Source organism: Anabrus simplex, chromosome 1, assembly GCF_040414725.1.
Source record: "Anabrus simplex isolate iqAnaSimp1 chromosome 1, ASM4041472v1, whole genome shotgun sequence".
Lineage (NCBI taxonomy): Eukaryota > Metazoa > Arthropoda > Insecta > Orthoptera > Tettigoniidae > Anabrus > Anabrus simplex.
In genome coordinates, this window is record NC_090265.1 from 599,317,253 (window position 1) to 599,342,128 (window position 24,876).

The window sequence follows — 24,876 nt, forward strand, 5'->3', positions numbered from 1 at the left end:
TTGTTATTATGAATCCGAAATTACCGACAGCTAAAACATTGTAATACTGAAACAGGAACGCCCGTACTTCAGCTTTGTGGGGAGCATAGATTAATGCCAAGGCGTGTACGGTTCCTGCTTTAGAGAGTACGAGAGAAGGGTAGTGAAATTAGTTCATTTTTAAAGTGGAACTTGCAGTTTATTCAAAAAAGACATAGAAATTATATCACCTTTTGCAGACGAATGGTTTGAATGTCCTCAAAGATGTGGAGAAGGTGTCGTCCTGCGGCGTCGGTGTCGTCCTACGTCGTCGGCGTCGTCCTACGTCGTCGGTATCGTCCCACGGCGGTTGTTAGCCTTGATGTTGAAGGAGACTCGAACCTGGGGCGGTCGTCTGATGATAGTGCTGCATGGAGTAGTTGTTTAGCTTTGTATTCCACGAAGTCCCTTGAAGGGAGTAGAGAAATATAAAACTTTCGCACAGAATGTCAATAGAATCTGATACGACACTTCTCTACCGCACTGCACTGCAAATTGTGGCGAGACACTTTTTACTAACCGAACAACTTCCTCTGTGAATGGTGTTGGACGCACATTACTTTTGGAAAAGAGATGAATTCAAAATCACAGTTCTGTGAAAATAATTAATATTGTTCGTGCAATAGTCGCACTGTCGAACTCGAAGTGATAGGCAATGAAAATAATCTGGAACTTTCTGCGATACAACTGTTTACCACTTCACTTAATCTCAGTGCGAAAATAAAATAAATTTAGTCCTACAGACACAGTCTTTGTACTGTTTGTAATGAGTACGGAGGAGCACATGCAACGTTCTTGCACACGCACAAATAAATTAAAGTTTCTGCGAAGACAGTAAGGAAACAGTTTATAACTCTTAATACACGGTCTCGTGAAAAGAACCAAGTTCTATTATGACACAGTCTTAACAAAAATTCACGTAGTTTCTCAGAGATAAATTTTTCGCGTAGGCACAGTATTACACATAACTTAATATGACTTCTCGGCAATAAATGTAGACACAGTCTTTTATAGTCTCTTGAAAAGAAATAAAGATACCGTATTTCACAAACCGAATCAGCAGTCTTTGAAAGGAAATATCGGCACCGTCTTATGAAACAAAATGCTAGCACAGTTCTGCGAAGTGAATTAACACAGTCTTTTGAAAATGAAGGTTAGCACAGTCTTATTAAAAGAAATGTCGACACTGTTTTTTCTCACGGAGTGAATTGACACAGTCTTTAAAACAAAGGTTGGCACAGTCTTTTATGAAACAAATTGACACTGTCCATAAAAAGAATTGTACTTTCACTAGGGCACAGTTTCACGAAATAGCCTAACACAGTCTCTTGGAGAGGAAACGACTAAAGCACAGTCTTTATGCCCTAAGTCTTTTAAGCACAGTTTCAAAATATCGAGTGATTACCATACAGTCTCTTCAATACAAAAATTCACAGTACGAAATAATTTTACTCGACTCGACAGACCGATATTATAAGTGACTAAGCTTTCCGCTTACACGCAAAGTTAAAGGCCGCAGAGAAGGCTTTTAACACTCGTATCGCGTACTTTCGACCACCGGTCCTTAGCTGGACAGAGTAACAAACTGTATCACATCAGCGGACCCGAACAGAGAGACGACTGGTTCACGACGAAGTACTCGCTCACACACACTGTTCTTCTCGAGGCTGGCAACCCCTTATATTGCTCAGAGTCGGACGGCAAAACTGGAAATATGAGCCTCTTAAAAAATTCATATCTCGGCCATCCTTCTGCCGATTTTAATGAAATTTTGGGCAGTAGCATTTGTTGTCCAAGCCTACAAGGTGATGTTCTCCAAATTACGATCTGACCTTCTGTTCGTGATGAAATGCCATCGAATCGAATAGAACTTACGGTGTGACATCACGTGGCCTTGGCTGGCACTCCGTAGCAGCGCTTGCTTGCATGCTGTCACCCATGATGCCTGCGCGCTCGGCGCTCGTTTTGAATCCATACAGTCCGGTGTTAGCGCGTTCTCCTCAAGAAATACATGAGCGCGAATGCTCACAGGGCATTCCCGTTTCAATATCAATATAAATGGTCCATTATTGGACATTATAAGTTTTCCACTAACTCATTCCTGGTTGCCAGCGTTTCGCCCCAGTATGCTAAATTGGGCTCATCAGTTGGTAAATAACACACCCACCAGGACACATGACTAGTGCATACCATGGAGGCCACTGCATAGGCTACTTGGAGCCACCGGCAGTGCCAATGCACTGAGAGAAACTTTATTTAAAGTTTAAAACTTCATAATTGTTCCGTATTGAACTGAGCTCACAATGTTAAAAAGAGAAAAAGGTTCCACCTATTCAATACAGTGTATATCAATGTTTTGAATAGTTGGAACCTTTTTCTCCTTTTAACATTGTTACGAGAGACTTTCTCATTACCAAAAATTGATGCCTGCCTGGCCATCAGATATATTTATATGATATTTATACGCCCAATTATAAATAGCAGAAATAGCCCTACTTATAAAATTTGAAATTCTTACATTGTTTTCTTAGTAAATATTTAAAATTCAATAACGTAGCTTATATTAAAAATTCTATTGAATTTTGTAATAAATATAATAAATTTAATCTTTAATTTAACCATACAATGTGTTCGTATGATATCATAAATATGTATCCTAGTATTCCAGTAAATGAGACCATTAACATTATAAAAACTAATCTTTCTAAACATAGTAACTTAAGTAAATTTGAAATAGAGGACCTTTATCAAGCTTTTAAGTTTTGTTCTGGATAATAATTATTTTACTTTCAATAAAAAAATTTATCATCAAAAGGGTTTAGTAATGGGAGACCCCATTTCAGGATTCGTAGCGAATATTTATATGGACAGTTTGGAATCTAAGAAGATAGTGAATAAAGTTAAAGGGCTCTGCTTATGGCTTAGGTACATTGATGACACATTCGGTATAATAGACAAGCAACATAACAACAGTGAGAAAAACTTAGAATTTCTAAATAATCTAGATAACAATATCAAGTTCACAAAGGAAGACGAAACCAATAACTCCATAAATGTCCTAGACATAAAAATAACACATGCTAATGGTAAATTTGAATTTCAAATTTTCAGAAAACCAACTTTTGCCCCACTAACAATAAATAATTAATCCCTACATCCACACACTCATAAACAGGTGACCTTCTTTAGTTTGATCTACAGAGCATTAAAAATACCACTCTCTGCAATTAATCGGAAAAAGGAACTTGATTATATAAAGAAGTTAGCAAAGTTTAATGGTTGCAAGTTAGAAATGATCAATAAAATTATTAACAAAGTCAAATTAAAAATAACAACTAATTTATCTCCGGAAAACCCTAAAAAAACAAAATTTGCTACTTTCACTTCAAATCCAGCTATCTATCAAATTACTAACTCAATCAAAAAACAAAAAATCACTATTGCATATAAGACTTGTAATACCAACCAGAATTTATTTTTTAATCACAACATAGTAAATTCTACTTATAACAGTTTTTTTGGGTTCCCAGGATCTATAGACTCACTTGTTCGCTATGTAATTATTCGTACGTGGGACAAACTGGCCGTAGCTTCCAGACCAGGTATTTGGAACATTTCAATGCTTCAAGACATAATAAATACTCCGCTATGAGCTCCCATATGTTAGAGATAGGTCATAAATTTACCACAATTGAACAAGATTTAAAGATCTCTGAAAGGATAGATAAAGGTAAGCTAATGACAGAATTTGAAAACATATACATTTATTTAGATCAGTATTTCAATAAGAAGCAAAATTTGAATGATGCAGTAGAAATAAAAAATCCGTTATATGAACAAATTCCAAAATTTCTTTTAACATTTAACATAAAGGAACTTTACAAAAATATTTAACTCTAAACCCACAAACATTTCCACTACACCTGTGACTGCTACTTCCCCCTCCCCTGTTTACACCAATTCCCCTCCACACACTACCAGCGATTCTAAAGCCCCACCCATCCCTCCTTCCCTGCTACAACAGACACATTCCTATAACACGAGAAGCAGAAACATATCAACTGTCAAACTCTCTGGTGCAGTTAACGCTGCGAGCCAACGCTACAACAGTCAAGGGGATAAGCGTTAAAAATACCACTTTACTAATTAAATTAGAATTCCTTCAAATCTGATATTCACACAAAATTTTCTTTCAATTGCAAAACTTCAACACGCAATCCCACAGCGGATTCACAATTACATCCTTTTAAGTTCAACATCCCCTTTTTTGACTAGCTCATATTACAAGATTCCAAGCATTTCCAACTAAGCGGCGATATCAACCTAATTAGTTCTAAAGCTTCTTTCACGTAATTAAGGAAGGACTCTACATTTTATATAAATAATTCATCAGTAAGATGCTTAAATACATCGTAACGACTTATCACGAACTTTAACACAAGTTTTTCAACCAGTGTTTTACTTTTATTATGATACTATGTTTTACAATTTCTATTATATTATTGAGGTTAAGAAGATAAGAACATTATAGAAAGTTCAGTATACAAAAGTATTCAATGTGCTATACTTAATCCACACTTCACAGCCTAATGTTGAATGTTTTAATAAAAAATAACTGTATAGAATCTCATATCATAAACTTGTAAATATTAATAGATATTTAAAGAGTTGTATTTAACCAGTATTTCACTACAGATGTATTATGACATTATGTTTATAACTTTCATTCTCTTATTGAGTTCAAGTCGATAAGAATTTAAAGAGAGTTCAGCATAGAAAAAGTATTCAATGTACTGTTTTTAGTCAATTCATACATCACAGTCTAATGTTGACTGTTTTAATAAAAATAACTATCTAGATTTTAATCATAACATGTAAATATTAGTAGACTCTTAAGAATAATCTCATATATAAACAACAAAATCAGGATCCTGATTTAGCCTAGAGAAGATATAATTGGCTGATGATGCTTGTAATTTAAGTGAAACATGTCCCATTCCATTATAAACTAATGTAAAAAAATCATATTCTAATTATAATGATTTTATTGTATTGAATAGGCGGCTGTTTAACAAACAAATTATATATTTTAAGAAGTAGACACCATCCACTCGGTGTAGAGCTGTTTCAGTGCAGCTTTGAATGGGCGGTTCACACAAATGGCTGTAGCTTCGAGGTTAGCCCGCCTAGAATTATTGCCAAGTCAGTTTTTCCTTTACTTGCCAATTCCTTTATGGCGTCTGCATTATGCCCGTGATAACTTTCGAGCACAAGCAGGCTCTTCTGTATAAAGCTCCCGGGTGACATTGCCAAATTCACTTCATCTAGTCCTCAATTAGCTCACTGTCCATTCAGCCGAATTCTTGGGTTCTAATGAAAATACTAGATGGCGTGTTTTTCTTTTCAGAACCACATGCGGAGGAAGTTTGGTTCCGTCAGCTAACTTGCATAACATTACTGAACTAGGGACTAGTTTCGGCCTTGGCTGGCCATCTTCAGCCTTAGTGTAATACATCTAATAACTAAACAAATGTAAAAACACACAATTGGGGCCGATGACCTTCGATGTTAAGCCCCTTAAAACAACAAGCAAAAACACACAATTGACATGAATGCTAATGTACAAACACACACTAAGTGTAAAATCTGAAAAATAAATTAGGCTCTAAATTCTTAGCATCTGGAATATGCTCATCATCCAGACTCTTTCTTGTATTGATATTCATAGAATTGTTAGTTCCGTCACTTCTAATCATTACAATTTCAGTTGCAAAATGGGAACTGGTAAATGTTGATTCTGTAGTCAGATCATTAATCACCAAATCTACTTGAATGGTGTTAGCAGTATGCAAGCCACTGGATGCCACTGTAAATAACCACCAGTTGACGCATAACTGCTAGATGGTGTTTCCACGTCGAACAACGTAAATAAATGAAATTTTCCCGTAGTGCTTGTTAAAATCATGCTGAAATGCTGTTGGACATTGTCAGGATGGCACATGAAAATATGGTTAGAACGGACACATTCTTAATTTGTGGCTGGTATAAATTCGCAATTCATTGCGGTGCCCATGAAGTTAACCTGAATAAATAGATAAAATTAGATAAAATTAAAGAATAGTAGAAGAGAGAGAGAGCAAGTTAGTCAAATGGCATAGGTTATATGTGACTCACCTCTCGTTGTGGCATGTGGTGGACGGTGTATTGTTGTGTGCCTCATACTAATGGTTGTGAGATTCGAAGGAAAAGAAAGGGGGAGAGAGGTGTGCAAGGGGTGAGGGGGTGGGGCAAGGGGAGCAAATACAGCAGCCTAAGTATATTAGAATTTCATGTCTGCATAATTTAGTTATAAGCAACAGTTCTTTCACTTTCGATAATGTTATTTATCAACAAGAAGGATTGGCTATGGGAATCGCCGGCCTCCAGTATCTTAGCCAAGACTTACTTTTACAGACGGTGCTACCACCCTCATTAATCTAAATAACATTGACCCGTGTATTAAATTCACACTTGAATCTGAAATTGAAAGGAAAATTAATTTTTTAGACTTAACTATTATCAGGCACCCAAGCTATTTAAGATATAAGATTTTCAGAAAACCTTCCGAAACAGTCACTACAATCCGTCAAGATTCTTCACACCCCCAAATTCACAAACGAGCAGCGTACAACAGCGTGGTGTACCGAGCCTTCAGTGTTCCCTTGTCTAAAAGAGACCTCAAAAGTGAGTTGAACAACATTCGTAATATAGCTAATTATAATGGATACAACAGTTTCTTTATTGAAAAAATAATCAATAAATATGAATATTGCCCCTCTACCACTTTGAAACAAGATAAACAAAACAACTCCTCCCTTTCTATCTTTACCAACATCTTTAAAAAGCACGATGTAAAAGTAGTTTTCAAAACCAGCAATAGGAATGCACAAGTCATACATAATGCCACATCCATAAACAAGTTTAATCATTTTTTGAAATCAGGAGTATACAGGATTATTTGCAACAGTTGTAATTCTTCTTACGTTGGACAGACTGGGAGGAATTTTAATATAAGGTACTCAAAACACATCAATGCCCTGAAGTACAATAAATTTTCAGCTGTAGGACAGCATATGCATGACTATAATCACAAATTCACAGACATAAAACAAGATATGGATATTCTCAAAATCATCAACAAAGGACTGCTCCTTAACTTTACTGAAAGCTGCTTCATACATATAGATCAATATTTTAACCCAAACCATAATCTTAATGACCTTTCAGAAAAGCCAAATATCCTATTTGACCTTCTAATTCCCATTTTTAGAAACATCAGACCAACTAGTCATAATTCAGTTTTTCATAATATTCACACCACCTTTCCTCAGCAGCCATCTCTTTTCCCATATCCTTCGGCTCCGCCTTAATTTCTCCCCCCCTGTCCACTCCCTGACCTCTCCCCTTGCCCCACCTCCTCACCCCTCACCCCTTGCACCGCTTCTCTCTCCTTGCCCCGCCCCTTCCTATTCCTGTGAATCTCACAACCGTTAGTATGAGGCACACAACAATACACCATGCACCACGTGCTGCAACAAGAGGTGAGTCTCATATAACCTATGCCATTACTAACACGCTCTTCTCTCTCTCTCCTTCTATTCATTAATTTTATCTATCATTTATTCAGGTTAACTTCATGGACACCGCAATGAATTGCTAATTTATACCAGCCACAAATTAAGAATGTGTCCGTTTTAACCATATTTTCATGTGCTGTCCTGACAATGTCCAACAGCATTTCAGCTTGATTTTAACAAGCACTACGGGAAAATTTCATTTTATTTACGTTGGTCGACGTGGAAACACCATCTAGCAGTTATGCATCACCTGGTGGTTCTTTACAATGGCATCCAGTGGCTTGCATACTGCTGACACCGCTCAAGTAGATTTGGTGATTGATGATCTGACTACAGAATCAACATTTACCAGTTCCCATTTTTGCAACTGAAATTGTAATGATTAGAAGTGACGGAACTAACAATTCTACGAATATCAATACAAGAAAGAGTCTGGATGATGAGCATACTCCAGATGCTAAGTATTTAGAGCCTAATTTATTTTTCAGATTTTACACTTAGTTCATCCCAGATTTTAATGTTAATTGTGTGTTTGTACATTAGTTTTTATGTCAATTGTGTGCTTTTATATTTGTTTAGTTATTAGATGTATTACACTAAGGCTGAAGATGACCACCCAAGGCCAAAACTAGTCCCTAGTTTAGTAATGTCATTCAATAATATTGCATAATATAGCATGGAAAACCATAATTTAATCTCAAAATCTACATGTTTTAAGAGGAAACCTCAAAAACTCAAAACATGGAAACACCCTGATTACACTAAAGGAGAATGGCAACTGGATCACGTCTGCATGGACAAATACCACCACAAAGAGATCTATATTGTCAAAGTCCTCCGAGGAATAGACACAGGTTCAGATCACTATGTAGTTAAAATTAAAATTAAACTCACTCCCCAGAGGAGACAACAAAAGCAAGCCCTTAAAACTAAAATCCAAGAAACACCTATAACCTCTAGTGGAAACATTTTAAAAGCACTAAGTATACCATCCGAAAATGAAACCACCCCTGAACCAATAAGCCCACTGGATTACACCTCAATACATACCAACCTATCTCTTCCAGATAATCTCAAAAAAAAAAGAGATGGTCTTCTAGTAACGCTGAGAAGTTTAGCACTTAGTATCCTAAACGAAGAATATCCTGAAGATGAGTGGTTAAGAGTCTTCACGGACAGCTCACAAATAGATGACAGAGGAGCAGGCGCTGGAGTTTTCTGCCAATTATTTTCACAATATACTCCAATAGGCAGATATAACCGATGGAGAAATAGAAGCCATCTACCTTGCGCTACAAAATCTGATTTATAGAGTAAATTCATTTGAAAAGCAGTCCTACTCACAGATTCACTAGCTGCCATACAAGCAGTATCCTCAAATACCAAACCCCATCCAACAAGAATTCATGACATTAAACATCTACTAACAAAATTAAAAACTTTAAAGAGAAACATCACTTTACAATGGAGGCAACAAACTGGCTGATAAACTGATAAAAAAAAAAAAAAGGGCACTAGTACCTTCATGAGAACCAAACCTCTGGCAGCTAGCTCAATCAAGAAGATAATCACAAATAAAATCCTGAAAAATGGAATAAAGAAACTATCCAGCTTACTACAATGGAGAAATGGAAAAAAACAAAATGACCTATGAGTCAAAAATAAAAGCAAGCCAAGAAAAGAAGCAGTGACAATCTTCAGATTGGAAACAGGACATGACTGCACATGTAGCTGGAATCAAAATATACTCGACGTAAAAGTGTACCATCTGCAAAATTACTGGAACAGTGATGAAATCGAAACACCTACTTCAGTGCACAGGACTCAACCCAACAAAAATAAGGAAATTTACCAGCCCTATACTGGACAGCCAGGAACAAGATGAAACAAGACTCTGTTCCCTAATACATCTGCACATTATCAATGTTATTTGTATATTACTGTTGTTTAGAAATATCAGTTTTGTATTGGAGTTACTTCCCAATAAAGCCATAAGTTACAACAACAACAACAATAATATGTACTCAACGCGACCTAATAAGTTGGAAGTGTATGTTTTCTTTTTCCAGTATACTGTGGTCTTGAAAATTAAATATTCACTTAAGTATCCATTTTTTTAAAAGAAACAGATTTCCCTTTCTCTAAAAATGCATTCGTAAACTGAGTGCTCCACCAGGTTCTCATAATTTGTCATTAACATAAAACAAGCATTTTCTGTGCAGGAAGAATGACTATATGAAAAACTTGCGCCAGAGGTAACTAGCTGTTTATTGGTTGCACATGTACTGTGGCATTTATTTAATCATTTTACTGCATGCTTTAATTGCTACCTAATTGAAAGCAGAATCGTGGGAATGTTAGAAATTTTAGCGGAGTCTCTGCAGAACAAATCCCGGTCACTCCATGTGAGATTTGTGCTGGACAAAGTGGAGGCGGGACAGGTTTTTCTCCGGGTACTCCAGTTTTCCCTGTCATCTTTCATTCCAGCAACACTCTCCATTCTCATTTCATAGCATCTATCATTCATTAATAAATCACTCTGGAAGTGGCGACCCCATCGTATTAATAGCCTATATATGATTCATTCATTACATCCCTGACCCGGTCAATGACTGGAAAACAGGTCATAGGTTTTCATTTTCTCTGCAGAACAGTGGAAGCAAATGACAACTCGCCATTGTGCTAGGCAAGGAGAGAATGGCTCTGGAGAATACATTAATAAAAGAAATAGTCATAACCATATAACAGTGCGACTAAAGAACCTGCACACACTAAAATTCAAAGGGATTTTAAGGCAGTTCAAACTTTCACAAATGGATGAAATTAGAATATTCAAATGGGAGAAGGAATGTACCATATTCCACCTTGATACGAAAATTTTTTTAACCATAAAAATAAATAGTTTTAACAAATGCCGAAAATTTTTCAGATACGTTTCTTACCTTGTGAATTAGCACGTCAAGTTTCAGAATGATCCATAGACAGAATGTCAAAGTATTGTATTCAAATTATTGACAAGTGTACTGATCCTACCAGACCCATTTTCATGGAAATCATAGAATGGTATTCATCAGATTTCCCACCAGTTAAAGGGAAAATCCTGAGAACATTCAAGTAAGACAAGATACAACATAATTTAAACAACCTGACTAAAGATCCGAGTATAACAATAAAAGAAAACTTTAACCATTAAGAATATCCTTCATAACAGATTCTGAAATGAAAATTTCCAATAAAAAACTATCATACGAAGCTCAGCTCAGCTCAGCTCCGTATAACAATCATTACCTGGAAACACCCAGAGCCAGAAGGAAACACAGCCAGTGTTTCTCAAAGTTTACATGCTGCTCGTAAATTGGATTAAAGTTCATAGTTTGTTCCAATATTGGTGGAAATAATAGCTTCCAATAAATTAAGAGTAGATCATCTAAAAGTCCCCTTTGCCAAAATAAGGAAAGTTTGCATACACTCATATCAACTGCGTAACTGGATTCTAATAACCCAATGAAGTTCAGAAAAGTGATTTATCAAGAATTCAATCATGAATCTGCATATCTCACGGTGCAGGAAAGTCCCAAACTTGGGTGAAGAATTTCACCAGGTGGCACACTTACACTGAACCAATAGACAACTGATTCAACACCTGATACTCTTGTGGCTTCAAGACGTTTGTAGAAGATGACGTCAGCAGGAAGCTGACGTACGGAGTCTGGTGTTCAGTTGAAATTCTACTGGTGAGTAATGCAGTTCATTGAGAATGATGAAATGATGATGGGGAAACATTCTAAGGTAGTTGGCGGATACATGGTAACTCCATATCATTACACTATCTGCCAGCCCTCAGAAAAAAAATCCAAAGGATTTTTTATAGTTCCAGAGCAGTCCAAGAATAGATTGAAGAAGCCATCAGAGATCAGCAGTCTTTGGATATCTTCGCACAGGATGCCATCCCAAGGGATAGGTCCAACAGCTGGAGTGATGCAAACTCATTTGGAGAGAAACTGGGCAAAATATCTAAATATGTAAATAAACTGGGAAAGGAAGATGTTTCTAAAATATGCTTTGAACATAAATAGTATGTGTTATTTTCCAAACAACACACTTTCACCTAACCATTAAACAGCTGATCGAACACCCGAAAACTCTCGAGGCTTCTAGACATTTTTAGAAAATGATGTTAGTAGGAAGCTGACGTACAGAGCCCGATGTTCAGTTTAAATGCTGCCGGCGAGTAATGCAGTTCAAATGTCGACATTGAGAAGGATGAGAAATGATGCTGAGACATTTGAAGGTAGTTGGCGGATACATGGTAAGTCCATAGCATTACAGTACTGATAACACATTCGAGCTAATAGGGTATGCAAAGTGATCTGTTGGGTTAGAACAGTAATGATCAAAGAATCAAAGATATATGTAAATGTCGAAGTGCAAAGTGTAGCCTGTAAGGCCATTTAATGCAAATATAGGGTGTGTTGTGAGCATCTGAAAATAGATCATTGGTTCGAAACCTACCGTGTGCACCTATTTTTGTAGGCATAATACATGTGTGTAGGAATAGGGACCAATTCTTGTCAAACTACTGGGAGGTAGACTCCTGTATATGAAACTGTTCTCGTCCATCAAATATATTTTTCTCTCTCGAGGTTCATGATATGGATCATGGGTTTTAAGATTAGGGATGCGTTTGATTTTGGAAGAAATGTGGAAATTCTTGGCTGTGAGTAGTACTGGTTTGCTTGATTGTTTTTGTGTTTGTGTATCCATGAACTGTATATGGTTCTATGACTGTTCATCAGAAGTACTTCCTGTATTGAATCTAATATTTAATTTCAGGTTCCTTCTTGTCTCATTATACAAATGCCTAGATTTGGTAAATCCTTCAAGATGTACCCCCGTATCTTGCCATCTCAGTTGCTGGATGTGACGGACATTATTGAGGACTGTAAGTGTTAACGAATAATCAGCTGCTCAGTTTAGTATTTTGATGTATGATTTAGTAGTCTGTTAAATTCTTATTTGTTGCAGCACCAAGACAATGTACTGTTTGTGGCAAGTTGGCTGAGTATGAGTGCAAGGAGTGCTTTGATCAGTGTGGGAATGGCCTGGAAAGCATTGCTTTTTGTGGGAACTGTTTGGATACAGTAAGTTACGGTTTTGTACGGTTTCAAATTCTTAATTAGACCGTTATTTCAAAAAGGTTATTATTAATCTTCTTTGGATGATTTCTCAGGCCCATAGCCATCAAAGGCGAAGTAAACATGCACGGCGGCGTTTATCGGTGCCTGTAGAATTCTCCATCATACAGGAGCACTGTCACATACCTCGACTCTACATGGAACTGTTTGCTGTGGTGTGCATTGAAACATCTCATTATGTTGCTTTTGTTAAATGTGGTAGTGGATCAGATGCTCCGTGGTGCTTCTTTGATTCCATGGCTGATAGAAAAGGTATAAAAGATTTATATTTTTTAATTTCTTTGGATTCATTAGGTTCATGACATTTATTATGATACTTAAGAAGTTCACTTCAAACATCTTGCTAAGGTAGAAGAGGTGGTTCCTCTTTTGGGTCCAAAGCATGTGCCTGGCTAGAAAATATTATTAAATTAACATTAATTCCATGAATTTTAAGACCATTTTATATATACGAAGCTAATATCAGTCTACATGGTACAGGCCAATGTTTTTAGAATGCATAAGTTGCTCTGCTGATTGAAACGTGGAAGCCTGAATGTAGCAGATAAAAGATGGGGAAGGTGCCTCTACATAATGCTTTTGTCTTCCTGCCAGGAATATGTCCACAATGTAAATTCCTGCCAGTTCTCAGAGCACTTTTGTACTGTTAAGTGCACAAGTTCTTTCTGAGTAGTTTTTATGTGATTTATAGCCCTTATGTAATTACTACTGCTAATATGACGATGTTTAAAAGTAGAAAATATTTCAGTAATGTTTGTGGATTTACTTAAAATAGAGGTAGCTTTCTGTGTTTTGTGGCGATGGGCTCTGAAACTAGGCTGCTACCCCATGTTGACCGGATACTGCTGCACTCAGTATTCAAGATATTGATGTCAAACGTATTTACCAACGTGATTTCCCCGCCCCCCTCTTCCCTTTTAAAACTTTTTTTTTCAACCTCAATGGCGAGGTAAAATTATGCAAATCTAAATTTAAAATGGAAGTGAAAAAAAATCAAAAAATTACAGTAAAATCTTGTTAACTCTAAGTTGTTGGGACCCAATAATCGGACTTTGAATTACATGATTTCGAATTAACCACCAATTCGTAATTCAGAAATGCCAACCCTTGTCGCATCACAGAATATTCTAAGACTCATTATTGCATGGAATTAACCTTGATTCACAGTTTTAACTTTTCAAAATGCCATGGAAAAAACAATTTCCAAAATGTATCCTACAAGGTGTATTTGCATTATTCAAATAATGCACTTGTATAATTCACTGACAAACATAACTTCATGCAGTGAAAGAAAAAAAGAGCATGATTCAAAGACAAGGAGAAATCTATGCTGATTCTCCTGTGCAAGTGCTTTGTTCATTGGATTAATGTATTGTATACATTTTAGATGCTCTGTACTTGCACGGAAATTACCCAATGCCCTTAAAACATCATGGCTTATCGAACTTTCCTAAGACGAGGGGAGAAAGTCTCTCGTTTCCATCTGCATTACTACACGGTACAGTGACTATCTTTGTACGATTTCCCACCATGGCACTTCTCTTGTAATTCAGAAATGCCAACACTTGCCATGTCACAGAGTATTCTAAGGCCCATTAATGCATGGAATCACCTTGATTCACAGTTTAAGCCTTTCAAATGCCATGGAAAAAAACTATTTCCGAAATGTATCCAACAAGGTGCATTTACGTTATTCAACTAATGCACTTGGATAAATCACTGACAAACATAACCTCGCACAACAAAAACAAAAACACTATTCAAAGACTGGGGCAAATTTTGCTGGCTCCCCTCTTGGATTACTATACTATTTACATTTTTAGATGCCTTGTACTTGCATGGAAAGTGTCCGACACCCTTAAAACATCATGGCTTATCAAACTTTCCTGTGACAAGGGGAGGAAGTCTCATTTCCATGTGAATTGCTACACAGTACAGTGACCCCAACCCTTGTTCGATTTCCCAGCTGGCACTTCTCTCCTTTATAACCACAAGTCTGTCTGAGCTTGGCATTTAAAAAAAAAAAAAAAATGCAGTTTCATCAGCATTGAAAATATTCTTTGGTGCATACCAATTGATTATGTGAGTCATGCTTTTTCACCAACTGTCGGCATCGCCATTGTTCGCAAATTCTGCTTCTCCACACACTGCCTGCTACGTGATATTGTGGCGTTCCCCAAGACGCTGAATATAAAAGAATTACAATTTTACTCGAACTTAGCAAATATGAAGCATACTGTAGACACATCGAACTGAGTGAAAGTGCGGAAAGCTACCCCCTGCACGTTCCGGAAGACACGTTCTATTATGATGCGCATAAATTTTGAATTTCAGTTACACTGTAAAATACTACTTTCTTTAAATATAAAGGCAGTTTTGAATTAAAAGTCTGAATTTCAGTAATGAGACTGGCTTTGTGCTTTGAATTATCCGTATTTTGAATTAAACAATTGAAATAACATGCAAAACCGTACCTCATGTTTCCGGGAACGAAAACTTCTTCGAATTAGGCAGCATTTTGAATTAACCGATTTTGAATTATTAAGGTTCTACTGTACCTTACTTAAAAAAGGGGAGGTTGTACCTTGTATACCCACAATGTTAAATTGGTCAATTGTAGGTGCATTTTTCTCATGAACTGTTCTTGATAATGTTATAAAATTTTAATAGCTGGTAGAGGAAGGGTTTCTCTTCTTTGACCTATTTTTGTAGGTAAGTACCTTGTATCATGTAATTTTTACAGAATTTTTTGCAAGTTATTAAAAGGTTTTCCAAAATATCCAAATATTTCACTTTTATTAATTCATAATTTCTGAAATATTAAACTTAAACTCTTCAACAAATGCATCAATAATGTTAATCCCAGTATGTGTATGATATTTAAGTTTTACTGTTCTATGATGGTTAGTTCCTGAGAAAAATGTACTTAAAGATTAAAAATATAAAATATCAGAAAACAGCTTTCAAAGTTGAACATAGTTTGTTACTCACTTTAGAACATTCCTGCACCATATCCTGGGTCATCTGCATTTTCTTTATCCTCCCTGGCCCTTTTAGCATTCCTTGAGTGCATTCTTGCCTTCCTAGCTATCATAGTCACTTCATAATCTGCTTTCTTGGCACGGACAGCATCCAACTCGGAACATGCCTTCACCATATTTTCCCCAGGTTTTATGCCTAACCTTTGAAGCAGCCTAACTCTATCAACATTACCATCATTAAATGAAACAACTGCATCATATACACCCAAATTCAATGTATCCTTAACTACAAATACTGTTTTAGAAATTCTAGACCTTATTACACTATTAAATGATTCATTTGGGTTCTGTGTTTTACCATGCAAACATTTACGCAACAGGTTTTGATCAGTCAAACTTCTAAAAACTGGCTTTATTACATTGCACACTTCAACAGGCAATGAGTGCCTATGACTATACTGTTCACCAGCTGCTGTAGCACGGTTGTATTTTCACCATGAGGTTGGTCCTTTTGGGCACAAGGCATGACAAGACTCCGTGTCAGTTGATAGTTTATGAAAATAAATTGCCCAGATATCCTGCTTCATTTTCATCTCACTGTCACAGTTCCTTCTAATAGCCATACCATAATAGTTCTGCAAACTGTCTATCTCCTTGTCTGTGAGTCTACCTTTCCCAGATAGTGGTTTTCCATCTGGTAATTTTATGCCTTTCATATCTTTCCTCAACTTGTGAAGGCGGGTTCCCATTCTTTTCTGGACATGTCCAATACATTCCAGCTTTTCCACACTGACATCTCCATATGGCTTTGCTTCTACCACACTCTTGAAGCTCGTACTGTCTCCATCCTCTAAATATTTTACATACCTTACCCCAAACATATCAACTGACCTGGAAAAAATGTTTACTGCACCTGCAGCTTCCATATTACCACTGGACCCTTCAAAATTTACACTACATTCAGAACTTTCTTTATGCAATTTAAGTTTTTCATTATCTTTTATAAATCTACACTTATGACAGTACTTACTCAGTAGCTCTACATCTAGCACTTTGCCATTATCCATGCTTGTTACAGTTACTACACCATTCAGACTAGTATGCCCTCTACGCTGCCACGTCCCATCAACAGCCACAGCAATATCTGTAGAATTATCATTATTTTCAATTGCATCACTGACAGCAGCCTTCATAGAGGCAATAGCACAATGCTTAGCAGCTTCACATAATGTACCTGTGTACTTCTGGAATCTTGTTGGGCCACTTGGGAGATTCATGACTGCACATAGTGTCTTACCAGCTAATTCACCTTTACCTGCAATCCATACACAAACCTAATGTTAGTTTCATACCCACTGTCAACCTTCCTACTGGTACGAAATGAATACTGAGCTTTACAGTTCCTGCATTTCAGAAATAGTTTACTAGCAAGTCCATATCTTGCAGTGGTATCTTCACAACAAAATAAACTGTCACTAACATGGCATACTTTACAAACTGCAAATGAAGATATGGCAGATGCCAACAATTCAATATCTATGATAACATTGCCACTTGTATGTTCTTCATTACTAGATTGAGTACTTACAAAAGATCCTATACTTGAATCAGTATTCAACTTTCTTCTGGAAGCACTGGCACTAATATTTTCACTGCCAGAATTATCACTCAAAATCACTGATGAAGTTGAAGCACATGTTGAATCTAACCTAGAACAGCCTGCACCACTCCCACGGACAAAATCCGTATTATTTGCACTATTATTACTACTAACTACACTTGCTTTAGGCTTTCTTCAGGCCCTCCTTTACATTTCTTGTACACTCTTCCAATTCGAGGCATGTTGTCACAAAAACAAACTTTCGGATGTAAACATGTCCAGAAAACGCGCCGGAAACACAAGAAACAAGTGAAAGTCGTTCCGCGTGAACAGAGGAGCCAACCCTGAGAACGAAATATCTTCATAAATCAACATACCTCTAAAATTAAATATCTGAAGTTCAAGAAGTTGACAGATGGCGAAAGGGGGCGTGGCAAGTTGTGCTGCTCTTAAAGGAAATTAATATTTAAAGCCTTTAATGGCTAGAATGCCATTCGAAAACATATTTATCTAGTAAAGTACACTCCAAGGAATGTTTATGAGCAAAAAAAAAATTTTTTTATATTTTGCCCCCTAGGAAGGTACAACCTCCCCTTTGTTACGAAATTTTCATGAGCTCCGCCACCATCTATCCTTTCTCCTGGACACGAATGTGCACACTGGAAGGAAATTTCCCTTTAGGAATTATTTTTCGCTTGAAAATTACTGCCCATGCACAGTAACAGCCTGCATAACTGCAGAGCTTCTCTGCCCCAGTAGTCCTTATGACTACGCTGGATGCTCCCTTTTAGGTAATTGTAGTGTTTCTCAGCACGTCAAAGAAAATCAGAGTTTGATCTGCATTTCCAATTTGTGATAGTAGGTAATTCCTAATTACAAATCTATGAAACTGCACAATATTTTCACTGTGGTTTTTCGGAAGTTGCTGGCATAGAGATCTTTGAAGAGAAAGATTGTTCTTTCTCGTGAACAGACAAAGCCACCCTCTGCTTGCTTTAAAATCAGGAATTTTCAAGGTTTTTGCTACTTCTACTGCCTTTAACTGGAGCATCTCGTGAGAAACTGTACCTTAATTAAGGCCATAGCCGCTTCCTTCCCATTCCTAGGCCTTTCCTATACCATTGTCACCATAAGACCTATCTGTATCAGTGCGACATAAAGCAAGCTGTAAAAAAAAAAAAAAAAAAAAAAATTATATAAGAAACAACTTTCTTTTCAATTTGTGGATGCTTCCCGGTTTTTGGTCTCTGAAATGATGTTGTTTTCTTGGTACACTAATTCTTTCTGCTTCCGCTGGTAATGCGCGTGTGATTGTGCTATGGAAAATTCACGAGATGCAACATGATTGCAATTATTTTTGGCAAATTCTATTACAAACAATTAAAATTTGTGTCGCAACTACTGTTTTTCTTTCCCATCACATCACTAACAAACACTTCGCACAACAATTCACATGTAAGAACACTGTTGAAAGCGATTACTGTATGCGTCACAGCTAATAACAAGGACGAGTTATGGCTAGCAGTCACACGTGTGTTCTGGCCTCGGGCGCTGGAATGTTGAGTAATCAGTCACTTCCTCCTCTCCTAGCATGGGAAAAGTGAACTGGAATTTCCAGACTAGTTTCCAATTTCCATATGTCGGCATAAATCACAAAGATAAATCTGTGGTTTGCAACTAGTATAAACCGTAGATAAAACAAGGGGGAGAAAGCATCCAATTCTTTTCTCCAAATTTTAGTTCTAAAAATCAGGCAGGGAAAATTACGCAAGTAAATACGGTGTACTCATCCGGTTGTCCAATAGTTCTATATCATGTGATACATATTAAAGCAGCATAGGGTATAAACTTCATGGTTTTGATCTGTATTGAATTGTGATCACAATAACAATTAAACTTATGTTTTAATGGTCCACCTTTTCAATACTATATTATGCAATGTTTACATTATGTTTTTAATCTTGGAACTAATTTCAGCTTTGGCTGGCCATCATCAGCCATAATATAAAACTATACAAATACACCTAGTGACTAAAACAAATGTACAAACACAAATGACGTTAAAAGGTATTATAAGGCTCTAAAGTCTTTGGATGTGTTGCATCAAGTTAAAATGTTACTGCTTCTTGTTAAAATATCTTGAAAAATGCTGATGGACATTGCCAAAAATGGCACACAAAGATATGATTAATATCTGGCGGTTCATAGAATGCAGCTGGTAGAAATTTGCAATTCGATGCAGTGTCCATGAAGTTAACCTAAATAAATGATAGTCAAAATTAATGAACTAAAAGGAGAGAGGGTGCTAATCAAATGGCAAAAGTTATATGAGACTTACCTTTCTTTGCGACATGTGGTGCATGTCCTACTGTGTGCCTCACTAATGGGGAGGAGTTGAGATTGGATCGTGAGATTCAAAGGGAACACGGAAAGGAAAGGGCGGGGCAAGGAGAGAGGAGAGGGCAGGGAAAAGAAGGGGGAGGAAAGGGAAGGGATTTAAGGCAGGGCCGAAGGATGTGGGGAAAACAGGTGGCTGCTGAGGCAAGGTGCTGTGAATAGAATGAAAAATTGAATTATGACTGTTTGGTTTGACATTTCTATAAATGGAAATTAGAAGTTCAAACAGACTATTTGGCTTTTCAGAAATGTCATTAAGATTATAATTTGGATTAAAATATTGATCTATGTATGAAGAAGCTTTCTGTAATGTTAAGGAGGGGTCCTTTGTTCATGACTTCGAGAAAATCCATATCTTGTTTTATAATATATGAATTTGTGATTATAGTATTGCATATGCTGTCCCACGGCCGAAAATCTATTGTAGTATTTCAGTGCATTAACATGTTCTGAGTATCTTACATTAAAGCTCTTTCCAGTCTGCTCAATGTAAGAAAAATTAAAATTGTTGCATTTAATCCTGTACACCCCTGATTTTGAAAAACTATTGAACTTGTTTATGGATGTGGCATTATATAAGACTTCTGCATTCCTATTATTGGTTTTGAAAACTACTTTTAGATCATGCTTTTTAAAGATGATTGGTGACTTTATAAATTTGTTTGTTGAATGTAAAGGTAGAAAAAGAGTTGTTTTTGTTTATCACGAAAGAATTGATCAGTAAATTTAAAAAGTTTAATATTAAATCCAATCATTCTCTTCATTCATTCGATATTGTAAACATGTATCCAAGTATACAAATTTCCAAGGTATGCCCCATCTTCCAAAACAATTTAAGTGAATACAGCAGCCTAAGTATATTAGAAATCCAGGATTTTATATCTATCCTCAAATTAGTTATAAACAACAATTATTTCACTTTTGATAATGTCATTTATCTACAAGAAGGATTGGTTATGGGATCACCGGCCTCGGGTATCCTGGCTGAGATTTACTTGGATTTTTTGGAACATACCAAAATTGATAATAACTTTGAACATCCTTTTCTGGGCAAGATACGTAAATGACACCATAGTAATTATGAGTGAGAGCATAACAGACGCCGCTACCACTCTCATTAATCTAAATAACATTGATCCGCATATAAAATTCATACTTGAATCCAAAATTGGACAAAAAATTATTTATTTAGACTTAACTATTATCAGGCACCCAGGCTCCTTAAGATATAAGATTTTCAGAAAACCTACCCAAACAGTCACTACAATCCATCAAGATTCTTCACACCCTTGAATTCACAGACGAGCAGCATACAGCAGCATGGTGTACCGATCCTTCAGTGTTCCAATATCAAAAAGAGGCCTCAAAAACGAGTTGAATACTATTCGTAAGATTGCTAAGTCTAATGGATACAACAGTTTCTTTATTGAAAGAATAATCAATAAATATAAATATCGCCCCTTAACCACTTTGAAAAAAGATAAACAAAACAACTCCTCTTTTTCTACCTTTACGTTCAACAAACAAATTTATAGTCACCAACGTCTTTAAAAAGCATGATGTAAAAGTAGTTTTCAAAACCAATAATAGGAATGCAGAAGTATTACATAATGCCACATCCATAAACAAGTTCAATAGTTTTTCAAAATCAGGGGTTTACAGGATTAAATGCAACAGTTGTAATTTTTCTTGTTGGACAGACTGGAAGGAGTTTTAATATAAGGTACTCAGGACACGTTAATGCCCTGAAATACTACAATAGATTTTTGGCCGTAGGACAGCATATGCATGACTATAATCACAAATTTACAGACATAAAACAAGATATGGAAATTAAAAGGATAAGCTGGTTGCTTTACGTCGCACCGACACAGATAGGTCTTATGGCGACGATGGGACAGGGAAGGGCTGGGAGTGGGAAGGAAGTGGCCGTGGCCTTAATTAAGGTACAGCCACTGCATTTGCCTGGTGTGAAAATGGGAAACCACGGAAAACCATTTTCAGGGCTGCCGACAGTGGGGTTCGAACCTACTATCTCCCGAATACTGGATACTGGCTGCACTTAACCGACTGCAGCTCTCGAGCTCGGTAGATATGGAAATTTTCATAGTCATGAACAAAGGACCCCTCCTTAACATTACAGAAAGCTGCTTCATACATATTGGAACCATTCCACCATAACCCGTTTGATCCATGGAACCATACAACAGCAACATTGCCATTGCCCCAAAACTGAGCTACAGCCATATGGGACCATACTCGAAGGCGCATGATAGTATGGGAACTTTTCGGTCTAGAATCAAATGCCACCTCATCTGGAAAGCAAAAAATAAAAAATAAAAAAAATAATAATAATAACAAATCCATACTGATGGGCGAACAAATGCTCTTTCAACCATGTGAGGATCGATCGCACATCCCTCCATTCCAAGAATACAACATCCGGCATGCCACGGCCATAGTGCGTTTACAGCATATAATGAAATAAATACTAAACTAGCTTATAGACATAAGAGAACGGAGTAAACTAGGATGCAATAAACTATGGCAAATGACAAGCAAAAAACCTTTTAACACAATTTAATCTCTCTTGTTAAAACACACAATTTACCCATGTAACCCTGAATAGCAATGAAATGAAATCAAAACTCTACAATGTTGGATGGACTGAATACATAATCTTGGATATATCACTCTGTTCATTTAAAAATTAAACTGATTTGTTTGTTCCTTTCTTTTATGACTGGATAAGTACACTGAGATCATTTAAAATACACTAATTTGAAATATACATTATACAGGACTATCTTCTGTAAATGAGACGGTTTTTCATCAAACTCATTCTTCACTATCGGAAGAAATAACTTCTTCCGCAAGATCGGAGACAACTTTGAGTGGTCGCCTAATTAATTAACTACACTCCTAATTGATAAACAAAAGTAATAAACTAGCACAAGTAGACATGAGACAACAACGAAATTAAACAGATGTCGGGTCCGGAATCAAACCCACATCGCAATGAACCCAAGGACCAAAACCACGGGGCAGAACTCATACTCGAATTTAGACATACAACATAAAATAATCCTCAAAGAACAACGTACAAAATAAAATATTTACACACGCTACAAAACTCCACTGGGAGGCAGAAAATAAACAATAAAAAAATATGACTGGCTGTATTTCATGGGAAAAATAAACTTGTGTGTGACGGAAAATCCAGGGTTTGCCCTGGACCTCGAACCAGCGGTATCCAGTAGGCCACGAAGTTGGGTCTCTGAAAATTCCTATCTAAAATAGTCATAAAGATTAACAAACATACTAAACTGGCATTTCAGTTACTCATATCCTTTAAACAATTGGGACATTTACAAATCTGCGATCTTATTTCGTAAACCACAGAGATTCTCCATATTTGTGTGCAGGCTTGAAACTATCTTGGCACAGCTCTCTCTTACAAAAACAGTCGGGGCGCAATCCCTCACTGACCATAAATCAGTCATTGCATGGTCTGGCCTCTCAAGCCAGTAACCTACTCTCTAAGCTCTCCTTGACAACAGAGCATGTTGTCCAGAAATATCGTGGTAAATCTCATTCCAACCACACTCATCATATCACATTCAAAAGCTTCATTTGTTTACATATTCTCTGCACATTTACTTCTCTTTAAATCATGTCAAATCCCACTGTTGGCAGCCCTGAAGATGGTTTTCTGTAGTTTCCCATTTTCACACCAGCAAATGCTGGGGCTGTACCTTAATTAAGGCCACGGCCACTTCCTTCCCATTCCTAGACCGTTCCTGTCTCATCGTCGCCATAAGACCTATCTGTGTTGGTGCGACATAAAGCAAATAGCAAAAACAAAAAAAAATCATGTCAAGCCGCTATTCATGTTATCACTGTAACATTCATTACTCATTGAGGACCTGGTTCACGACTAGTTGATCGCACAGAAAAATCAGCCTACGGTTTTCTTTAAATCTGAACACAAGCAAAAATCTCAAATGGATTTGAACGTAGCCATTAACTTTATTTTAAATAAAGAAAATATACACTTCTTGACAGGAAAGACAAACCCTATCTAAAATGGGAGGACGTATGTTCGAGTCCAGGCATGTCACACATCACACAAATTGATACAGCCATCTCTGTCTTATTATCATGCAAATTTGCTTTAAAATTAGAGTGCAATGGTACCCCACGATTAATATACCAATACAGGCATCTTAGATGACTGTACCATCGTGTATTACAAAAATAAAGTGAATATTCCAATATTTAAAAAAATGTTTATACCATTTGAAATCTTAAAAAACAAATCTACTCTTTACCCTCTCTATTTAAAGCACTCTCAACCTTTGGATATATAATCTAGAATTCATGCATCATGCTTTGCTTTCAGTTAACATTCTATAGGTTTGAAATTTATCCCACATTCCAGAATTTCCGTTCCCATCTAGATTAACTTTGTTTAATAAAACAGGAAGACCACTCGAAAGCTGCCCTAACTTAAAAAAAATATATATATGTATTTCACACTTACAATCCTATCCTACATAATATTTCAAATCAGTGTACTCATCGTCATGTTGGGAGATCCATAGCTCAAGCCTCGGAGAGGCCCCTTATGGATGTTTAGGCCATCATGGCGCTGGCGTGGATCACTGGTTCAATTCATCTTGGACACCTTAATAGTCCTGGGATCGTATGCACATGAAAAAGGCTAATGTAAATGACGTTCAATTAAATCCCGTCTTCCTTTGACACAGTTTATGAAACTCCCAATTATGGTAGCTTCTACTTATAATTTCACCAACACAGTTTATGAAACTCCAATTACTGTGGATTCTATTTACAATTTCACCAACACAGTTTATGAAACTCCAATTACGGTGGATTCTACTTATAATTTCACCCACACAGTTTATAAATACAATACAGCTCCGCGGTCGTCTTTACGTCGAAACGATCGTCTTTTAGTCGAATTTTCACATATTTTCAATAATTTTGCTTGATCTTTAAACTCGAAAATAGTCTTTACTACCGCCATAGCATATCGAAGTGGAAGT

At 36.7% G+C, this 24,876-nt stretch overlaps 1 protein-coding gene across 1 annotated transcript in view; it reads left to right on the top strand.

The window, feature by feature from the left end:
- Window positions 1-24,876, top strand: part of CYLD (ubiquitin carboxyl-terminal hydrolase CYLD) — a 188,344-nt gene that overhangs the window by 152,145 nt on the left and 11,323 nt on the right. The window contains exons 11-13 of the mRNA XM_067135632.2: window positions 12,468-12,576; window positions 12,660-12,775; window positions 12,865-13,081. Coding sequence (XP_066991733.2) covers window positions 12,468-12,576; window positions 12,660-12,775; window positions 12,865-13,081 — 442 coding nt within the window. The remainder of the gene's footprint in view (window positions 1-12,467; window positions 12,577-12,659; window positions 12,776-12,864; window positions 13,082-24,876) is intronic.